At 39.9% G+C, this 9,596-nt stretch overlaps 2 protein-coding genes across 4 annotated transcripts in view; both read right to left on the bottom strand.

Annotated features, from left to right (window-relative positions):
* slc25a21 (solute carrier family 25 member 21) overlaps nucleotides 1-18 on the bottom strand; it is an 85,652-nt gene extending 85,634 nt beyond the window's left edge. The window contains exon 1 of the mRNA XM_006798790.3: nucleotides 1-18. This exon is cut by the window's left edge and continues 118 nt beyond it. The gene's annotated coding sequence lies outside the window, so the exon portion shown is untranslated.
* Nucleotides 19-763: 745 nt separating this feature from the next.
* The window catches only part of plekhh1 (pleckstrin homology, MyTH4 and FERM domain containing H1), a 32,351-nt gene continuing 23,518 nt past the window's right edge, over nucleotides 764-9,596 (bottom strand). For all 3 annotated transcript variants that reach the window (XM_006798789.3, XM_035911134.2, XM_087832946.1), the window contains 15 exons: nucleotides 8,935-9,015; nucleotides 8,663-8,842; nucleotides 8,454-8,565; nucleotides 7,398-7,510; nucleotides 6,203-6,379; nucleotides 5,927-6,024; nucleotides 5,660-5,837; nucleotides 5,189-5,344; nucleotides 4,640-4,737; nucleotides 4,296-4,437; nucleotides 4,008-4,150; nucleotides 3,734-3,863; nucleotides 3,387-3,470; nucleotides 2,618-2,764; nucleotides 764-2,077 (listed from right to left, as the gene is read on the bottom strand). In XM_006798789.3, coding sequence (XP_006798852.2) covers nucleotides 1,925-2,077; nucleotides 2,618-2,764; nucleotides 3,387-3,470; nucleotides 3,734-3,863; nucleotides 4,008-4,150; nucleotides 4,296-4,437; nucleotides 4,640-4,737; nucleotides 5,189-5,344; nucleotides 5,660-5,837; nucleotides 5,927-6,024; nucleotides 6,203-6,379; nucleotides 7,398-7,510; nucleotides 8,454-8,565; nucleotides 8,663-8,842; nucleotides 8,935-9,015 — 1,992 coding nt within the window. In that variant the 3' untranslated portion in view covers nucleotides 764-1,924. The remainder of the gene's footprint in view (nucleotides 2,078-2,617; nucleotides 2,765-3,386; nucleotides 3,471-3,733; nucleotides 3,864-4,007; nucleotides 4,151-4,295; nucleotides 4,438-4,639; nucleotides 4,738-5,188; nucleotides 5,345-5,659; nucleotides 5,838-5,926; nucleotides 6,025-6,202; nucleotides 6,380-7,397; nucleotides 7,511-8,453; nucleotides 8,566-8,662; nucleotides 8,843-8,934; nucleotides 9,016-9,596) is intronic.

Raw genomic sequence — 9,596 nt, 5'->3', positions numbered from 1 at the left:
CTATCGGAGTGCTCACGGGCTAGGCTAGGCTAGGCTAGGCTAATATGTGATGAGTGAGTTGAATGAGTAATTTCCACCCCCCACGGGCCCACACTTAACCTCTCCACTCTCTGAATAGTTTAATAATCCAGCCACCGATAAACGTAAAGCAAATAATCCTATGTATAGATAATTAATATGCACTTAGTGCTTTATATTAAACAAAGGCAGCTATTAAATCTTTATGCATTGATTATATTACAAATGCAGGCGTTTAAATTAAATTAATTATAATCCTATAATATTTAGATGGGTCAGAGCCCTGGTGTACACGCCAGTATGAGACCACTCACGAGCATTATTCGTGGTTTTCAGGGGTTTGGGGATCTAGAAGCAACACACTATACAATACCTCTTCAATAAATTAATAAAATAAAATCAGATACTGACCCCCCCCTCCCCCCCCTCCTCTATGGTGTAATTGCCATGCACCGTGAACTCAGACGTCACTCGGTAGAAGTCAACATGAAAACACAGCAGTGGGGCAAGTCTGATTAGACATTAGTCAAACAGCTTTGTGGTACAAGGTCCATGTGATGTGGTGTTGGACAGTGTGTAAGTAGGTCAGCTAAAGACAAATTTGGAGATTATCCCATTTGTCCAAAGTTCATATTTGAAAGTGTTTATAATGGTTTAAAGTTATGCATTATGCTTTATCTGTAGAATGCATGCATATCTGCATAATATCTGCGTGATCCCTTTTGTAATGTACCAGAAGAAGAATTTATCATTTATTTTAATAACCACACACAGACATACAAGCTACATCTTTTAAATTGCAACATGTGTCAATACAGTAACCAGACGTACTCTGCAACACAAAGGAAACTACATTTTCCCCACACAAATGTGACATTTGTGGTAAACATTTCCTAATGTTATGGAGAAATAAATAGCTATTATGAACATAAGCAAGACAGTGGTTTATCCAAAACAGTTCAAGTCATTATAATATTTTGGTAGCTCTTTAAAAAAAAGAAAGAAAGTGTTCTCTCCTTTTGTTTCCATGATGCTCATTTAAAAATAATGTAATTTTAAATATACTGTATGTTTAGTGTAATTAGGGAAGACAATTTTGTCTTATTGTGAAAGAACAAAGCAAGAAAATATTATCAATTCACTGTTTCCAGTAACTCAAGAGTCAAATATTTTTCCAACTTTCAACTTTTTAGACTATTTTTCAACTAAATCTGAAATGTCCATTTGCTAGAGAGACATCTGTGAGGGGCATCAACTGAAATTTCTGACATTTGCAGGACAAAATATTTCATTAATTAGTTAATTGAGGAATTAGTCATTTCAATCTACCATATTAATTGCTATTTGCCGCCCTACATTAGTCCAATATTATATTATGGGTAATTAACAGATTAAAATGTATGAATCTGTCCTAAAATACGCAACATTAGCTCCTTTCTAAACGAGCAGCAGTTCTTCATCATATTCAGACTCGTGCTTCATTGTCATTTACTTTTGATCGCTGATGATGAATAATTCTAGTGACACACAGGCAGACAAATTATGACTTCTGCAAGTGGGAACATCGAGTATCATCAAGTCCTCAGATCATTACAGTATTTCAGGAATGGTTCTGATGTTCAATTTCAACACTGAATTCCCAAGTGAACTAGCACCTATGAAATGCAAAGTTGAAACACCTGTGTTGAAATAAATAGTCTAAAAGACTGATCCTGACATTTCTAATTCTAACTCTTAATAAGAACAACAACAATAATAAAAACTTTAATAAAAGTACCTCTTCTGTAAGAATGAAAACTCAGGACATGCAACCCAGTGCACTCCAGATGAATGCAAAGTAATAGTAACTGCTGTCATCAAACCTCCCTCTACTAACAGTCTTTCTCAATTTTTTTATTTTCGCAATTCACAGTAGCGTGGGGCCCTTGGTGGTGTAGTTCATGGTTGGGAAGTGCCTGCTGTCTGCATCCCAGTGGCTGAGGGGCTGGTGAGAGGCAGATGGGAGGCTGGGGTTCCAGTGGTTAATGTAGCTGGCCATGAGCAAAGTCAGCTCCAGTATCTGACATGAGAGTGAAAACAGATTTTAACAGCCTAAAGTCAATGACATTAATGAGTTTTATGTGAGTCTAGTGAGCTGGAAGCCCAGAAAATGCAAGAAAGCCAACTGAATATGTTTACCTTGATTAGGTAAATGCAATCTGACCACATGTTAAAGCTCCAGATAAATATCTGAAGTTGTTTAAACTAGTGAAAATGGATATGTTTGAGTACTTTTTCAGAACTTGACCTGTACTCACTTTCTTGCTGTGCCGGGTGTATTGTGATAGATCAGATTCAAAGCATTCATTATTCTATTCAAACCCACTTTAACTCTTACAGTCAGGCCTCTTCACATTGATAACGCCCTAAGAAACTTCTGTGATTTATGCACATGTATGTATGCTGTTGTTCTTTTCCCCACTTTTACCTGTAGACACATGCGCGAGTTTGTTGTTTGTATGGTTTTGTTGTTGACTTCTTCTCTGTAAATCACTTTTGCATTAAGTAACACTAGAAAAAAATAGATATATAATTACAATGATGAAAGCAGGAAGTATACCTTAGGTTTAGGCATTGCAAAGACAAGCTTCTCCACGCTCTTCTTCCCGGCTCCAGCCTCCCTCTGTTGGCTCGTGACCACCATGAAATCATCACGACAACCACCAAAGGTAATCACAGACTGGTAGGAGTAAGTGACCAGAGTGTGCTGAAAAAAAAGGAGCATTGCCAGTGTGAAATCTGCAGTGAAGTGGATATAAACAGAATTCATGTTCAGATTTTATTGCTGACCCCATTATATAGTATGGAATTCACTTAGGAAATCATTTTGGTTTCTCCTTCTTTTTGAGGAGTAAATTGAGTGTGAAGATATGTGACATAATTTCCAGCAACTTATTCTGATTTTCACTTTGTTTTCTCCCATTTCTTTCTGAAGGCACATGGTCTGCACGCCAGACCAAGAATGAAATGGATCAACATGAGCTGCAGAAAATTACAGAGCTCACGTTAGCATAGTTTACATGTTGGAACTGCTGTGTGTCAGGGTCAAGTATGTGAATTCAGAGGCTGGCCGTTTTATTTTCCTTGGGATTTCTGGTGTTCGAAACACCACAGAACGAAAATCATTCCAGACCAGTGGGTCAAGAAAGCTTTGCAGCTGTGTCCTATCCAGCTGCTGCAGCAGTTAAAAGCTATCTCTAGATTTAACAGCTATAAAGTCAAGCCGGAAATTCAATAAAAGAATGGACTTTCTAAATTCTAAATTGTTCTGGCAGCAGATTTTATTCTGAAAACACATGACAGGATGGTCTGCTCAGCTTGAAACTCACCATTGTGTAGTCCAGCACACACAATCCATCCTCATTGACTGCCAGCCACACCTGGCTCTGCTCAATAGGAGAGGGGGGCACAGGCTGTGGACAGGGGAAACAAAGAAGGGTCGTTTTACAGATGTTATACAGCTTCGTCTCAAACAGGTTTGGGCTTGAAAGCTTAGTTCAAGGTTTTGGTATGGTTCAGTCAAAATGATCTAAGTATGCTTTTTGGTTTTGATGAAGAATCACATCAAGACCGACATTTAAAGATTGATTAGACAAACAGGAGGCGATAAAGTTTCACATAGAATAACATCAGTCACAAAACAACACAAGAGATGTATTCAACTTTTTTTTGTTACCTTGGCACTGAAGAGCTTGGCTCCAAACAAAGGCCATTTCCGAGCCACAGTTAGGTATATTCTTACACACTCTGATGCACTGCACCCACGCAGCATTGACCACTTAGTGGCGAGACGCTCGGTAAGGTCTCTGAGAGGATAAAAGGAACAGTGGTGAGTTAAAATATGGCAGGATAACAAAGCTTTATAAAGCTTTATAAAGTTCTCAGATCAGGTTCTAGATTAAGAAATTGTGGAATGGCACATTTATTCGTTTTTGGGGTTTTTTCTTTACTTGAGCTGCTCGGAGCTGCAGTCCTGTTTGTAGCGTTTTGGGTAGAAGCGTTCTAAGGCTTGAAGGAGAATTATTTGAGATTTAGCCTGAGAAGAGCCAGATGGAGAGGAGGCACCTGGTCTGTCCAAATCACCATGTTCAACCTGGAGGACAAAAGAAAACAGATAATTAGAAGACAAAAAGGCCTTCGAAAACGCACAAAATCATACATTTCAGCACTGTAGATAAAACAATAGCATTTTTTCCTTCCAAAAAAAGTCTCTTTTTCTTGATAAAATTGTTACAGACCTGGGCCAAGAGGGCAGCCACTTCAAGAGCCAGCTCTTTGTTTACAGGAAAATGGCCTTGCTGAACTTCATCATTCACCTGGTATGCCAGCAGGAGGCGCTCTCGCTCCATTTCTCCCTTTACCTGAGATCTGAAATACAACCTGCATACAAGAGCATATTGTTATTAAGGCCGTTTTCTTGGGAGAAACTGTAAATTGAGATATAACATCAGCATATTTCACTTTGCAGTCTATAACATTAAAAAAAATCTTTAAATACATCTCTATGACTATAGAGTGAAAGTACAATGTTGCTGATGTGTTTGAGTGCTACAAAATTGAGATATGAAAATAGAAGTCATACCTGTTCTTGTATGTTAGCCGGACAATCCGTGTCCCTTCATTTTTCCCAGGATGCAGCTCCTTTAGAGCCAGTTCCCATTTGGAAATAACATCACAGATCTGGGAAAAGCAAAAGTTAGTCTCAAGTCATACAAGCACACATTTTGTCACTCATGTTACAGTAAGCTGGTGATCTAGAGATTCTGATTTGTACACAAACTCTTATATACAGTGCATTGCATGAGCCAGACAGACCTATACTTTTGTGGAATGGTGGATTCTTTTAACAGCAATAATTAAAAAATCTAGAGGCACTACTTTAAATATGACTGGGTAGAATTAAAACACAGAGAAAGGCTGTCACATACTAGACCACATCATAAGTTGTCAAAAAATGTTTGGACAGTGTAAATTTGCCAAAAAATAATCCACTACTCACTACTGATCCTCTAACTTATTAGAAAATTTGAGACAGATGATCTACCTTCAAACCACAGAGCCAAAAACCATCAGTGATTTCTGTACAGCAGCTTTCTCCCATCTACTAATGGTCTGTGACCCACAGCCCTACCTTGGCAGATGGCTGCAGGCAGTGCTCCAAGTCTTTTCCAGATGGATCATCAGTGAAGAGGGCAAATCCAGTCAGCTGTGGTTTCCTCATGCTAATCCTCTGGTTCAGCGTGTTGAGGAACTCCTCCACTGTAGTCGACCCATCGAATCCCACTACCTATAGTAGAAAACAAAGGACACAGCTGGCACTGAGTTTCAGATTCTGCAGTGGTTGCAGGAGTTTGTAGTTCCACTGGCAGTCAAAAAACTGCAACAGCAGATTAGAAATGTAACAGAAATAAAAAGGAGGTTCATTTTCCAAAAAGGACATATACAAAGTACAGTTGGGAAGGTATAGATGTGAACTAAAATATATACAACTAAAGGAAAGCCTAGAGGAAATTTGTGCATGAAGAATGTATTATTTGCTTCTCGAAACAGGGGTATAGTCATTACAACACCTGTGCTAGCTACCTGGTAAGCTATGTGTTACCTGGTAGGTGTTGTTCATGAAATGAACTGGGATGCTGAAAGGTAGTGAATGGTGGTAGGGGTTCCGCAGCAGGATGGAAACTATCTCCATACGTGAAGGTTTAGCCTCCCGCTCTCCATTCTGCAGAGTTCGCTCCAAAGATCTCTGACAATATACTGCATATTTCCCCACCTCACTCCTGTATGTGGTGGGGAAAAGGGAAAAGATAATAATTATGTATTGAGAGTTTTTCTGCTATATTTTAAGGTGTGGATTAAGTTAGCTCACCTTGGGTTAGCATTGCGTTGCAGATACTGTCTCAGGTACCACAGAAAATGTTGCTGAGGGAGGAACAGAGCCACACACAAAGACAACAGCTGCCAGCACTGCAGGGAGAGATAGAAAAAGAAGACATATTTTAACTAACGCGTTTTATCTTAAAATATATTTTTAAAAAATACTTTTTTTAAAATATATTTTAAGTACATAAAAAAGTACATTTAAAAATTAATGTCTGAGCGCTTTAAACATGGCTCCTGGCTCTTTACTGTGTAGTGGGTTGACCTGTGTGAGAGAGTAGTTGTGTGGCGTCCGACAGTTGGTCTGTTTGATGAGCTGACAGTAAATTTCATTCTGCAGCTCTGGGTGGTTCAGGCACACTTGCAAAGCATTCTGGGCCAGCGAGGTGTGGTAATCAATAGATGGAGACTCAACCAGCACATTGATGAAGAGCTGACAGGACTGCAAAATGTCAAAGAAACAAAATTTAATGGCACTGAGCTACCAACAGGTGGAGACAAACACCAACCCAGAAACCTGAACACAAAGGTAAGGGACACATATTGAAAGCAACTTAAAACAGTTAAATTAATACAGGATTGGGTGATCATAACACTCGGGTGAGATAAAAACAACAAAAAACATCCCAGCATGAGGTCAAGAAGAGCTCCAGTGTAAGGGGGGAAAAAAGGGTGAATGTCATTACTTTGTTCTCATTCAGTGTGACAGCTGAAGACAAAGACGCCATTTAACAGGTTTAATCAGTCTTGTCAGTCTCATTAATACTTCAAAGACATGAAGTAGAGCACAGACTTGAAAAGCATGCAACGTCCTTTCATTCAGTTTCATTGTGTGTGTTTGGGACAATTTTTAAGGCTGGATGGTCAGAGAGAGCCGATCTATTCAGCCATCAATCCTAATGTAGTTGGTGGGGCTGTGAAGCATAAATTGGAAGGAAGGGGCTTCTGGTTGACAAGAGAGGAAAAGAATCTGCCATCTCCCTACAAGGTCCTTGTTCTGCTCTGATCCCATTTCTTCTTCCCCATCGTGTAGTTTCCATATCCATTGCTGTCACTCTGTGAAGGCCTTGACCTCCCATGTCTCCTCTTAAAAGAGGGCTACCTTCACGCTGGCTCTAAACCACAGGAATAGTTAGCTTCAATGAAAGCAGATAATCAAGGCCATTATCTCTCTTCAACACTTTTGATGAGCTGGGCCCCTCGGTCCTCAGCCTTTGATCTGGTTTAGTGGCAGGAGGGGTAGGGGGGGATACGGCTGCAGAGCTCATCCAAGAGTACAAGGGGTTAAAGAGGGGGACAAACTGGAGTGGGATGGATGATGTCTTGAACAGATCCTCACAGTGAGAGGGAAATAGAGAAGTGGAAAGGGATTCCGAGAAAGGGATAAAAGGGAAAAGCATAATCAAAAGTAAGTGGGATGGAACAAAAGAAAGAGAAGGGTGAGAGGTGGGCACACTGACCTTGAAAAGCTTGAGAGCCTCTGTCTGCAGAGCTTCAGAGGGCAGCGTGGTGAGAGGCGAGCGGAGACCCTCCTTACAGAAGCTCAAGGCCTCACTCTTCCACAACACAGACTCTGGGAGAGGGCGGTGAAAGACACACATATATAAAAAGGCACAAATATAACACGAGTACACACAGACAAACAAAGATTGAGTTTCAAAGCTTTAATGACTCAACAGCTGATAAAAATTGTGCTACAGTCTCAAACAGTGTCTGCAATGTAGATCAAAATAACATGCAGCATGCTACTGTGTGCATTTATACCCACTTATAGATATTCTAAGCCAGGGGTGTCAAACATAAGGCCTGGGGCCTTATGTTTGACACCCCTGGGCCTTATTCTGCTGTTTAATTACAAGACAATTTGGCCAATGAGTTACCAGAGCTGTTTTTGTAATTTTACACATTACCAAAATTTACACATTTTACATTTATTTATATAATTTAAGTCCAAAGCCAGCCAGGTGATGAAATCAAACTCAAGACATTCTTACTGTGAGGCAACAGTGCTAATCGATGAAATCTAATAAATGAAATGACTTCACCTGATTGGCAGCCTATATAACCAGGCTTCCTTTCAAGACGGCTCTCTCTATTCCTTGAAGGCTGCTGCCTTTGAGGCAACCAACTTGCTTTTCATTTACTTTGGTTTGATTGCGTTGTAGTTCTCCCATTTTTATTCACCTTTTGTCAGATTATGATAATAAATTTGCTTAATGAAAATTGTTATTGTGTTGCTCTCTCTTCTTTTGATGTGATCGAGTGAGCCAGCCATAACAAGTGGGGGCTTGTCCAGGATAAAGTACAAACTTTTGTAACAAAGTAACCGCTGTTTTTGGGTTACTAAAACTATCTTACGAGCTAATGATAGCGACTATGCGATTATAACACCCTGGTGTTTTCCTGTTAATTCTCTGCTGTCAATAATTAAAATCAAATAACAGCATCAGAAAAAAAACATCAGAAAGGTTTGGATATGATTGAACTATTTTTGTTGTGAAATATGGATTTCTTACCAGGGTCTCCGTCTGCATCAAGCAGTTTACCAATGAGCTGCTCATACTCTGTGCCTACTTTGAAGGCTGCATTGCTACAAGCTGCTACAGTCAGGTGATACAACCAGGTATCCTATGTAAAATAAAACATACTAATTAATATGAAAACAGAATTTTATTTCTTTTTTTGAATGAAAAACAACTCATTAACATATTTATTGTTGGACTACCTTCTCCTGTTTGGTGCCAATGAGCAGATATGTAGGACTCTGGTCTCTCGGTTGGACCACTAAGGTGTAGTGGGAGGAGAGAAAACCTCGAGAGCCTGCCTCATAGTCCTCGTCTGAATCGCATGAGCGATCTACTTCCTGAACTGATGCGTCCCGCATTTGCAGCTGACCCAGAGGAAGCTGAAAAAGAGAAAGGCAAATCAGCATCAGCTAGGGAGCACTAAAATAAGTCTTGTCAATGTCAGGAGTAGAGAGATGTTTGTTTAATAGACCTTGTCCTCCTGGTTGCGATAGTAGTAGAAAACCTTTCCAACCAAAGAACACCACACTAGTTTTGAGTGGCCGTGTTTTACCTGAAAGCACAAGACAAAAAAATAAGCAAAGTTTCAGGACAAATCCAAAGTTACCAGGAAGTTACTCACTACAATGAATATATGATATTAGAAAGCTTGTGAATTTTTCAAACTCTAGACATAGACTGAAATATGATCATTAGGAAATTTCTGCTTCTGTCCATCTGTTGGGAAGCCAGTGTGAAAATCACTTAAGAAGTAAAGTGCAAGCTAATTCCTGCCAAAAGAAAACATACACAACTCCCCTGCTGCATTCATTCAGTGTCATATTAAACAGTGATGCAGCTGGAGATGATAATCACATGTCATTTTCCCGAGAAGGGGTTCTTTCAAAGCGTTTCTTGTATCTGAATGGAGCAATGATGTCACTGGAGGATGCCTTCCAGACGAAGCCAGCTGTGCTTCCCTCAGAAGGGGGTTATCGAGGTTAACTAAGCTCTGAGAGGAAGAACATCCCCAGCCTTATCTGTTATCATGTCACAACAGATCAAAGCCAACTCACAGGAAGGGAGTATGGTGTTGGTGAGAGGACAAGAGCTCCATCATCTTAGCTTGGGGTTGTCAGTCATCTGCCAGTAAGT

This window comes from Neolamprologus brichardi, chromosome 19 (assembly GCF_056152115.1).
Source record: "Neolamprologus brichardi isolate AB-2024 chromosome 19, ASM5615211v1, whole genome shotgun sequence".
In the NCBI taxonomy this organism is placed as follows: Eukaryota; Metazoa; Chordata; class Actinopteri; order Cichliformes; family Cichlidae; genus Neolamprologus; species Neolamprologus brichardi.
The sequence above is the reverse complement of the archived record's forward strand: the minus strand, read 5'-3'. Positions and strand labels throughout refer to the sequence as shown.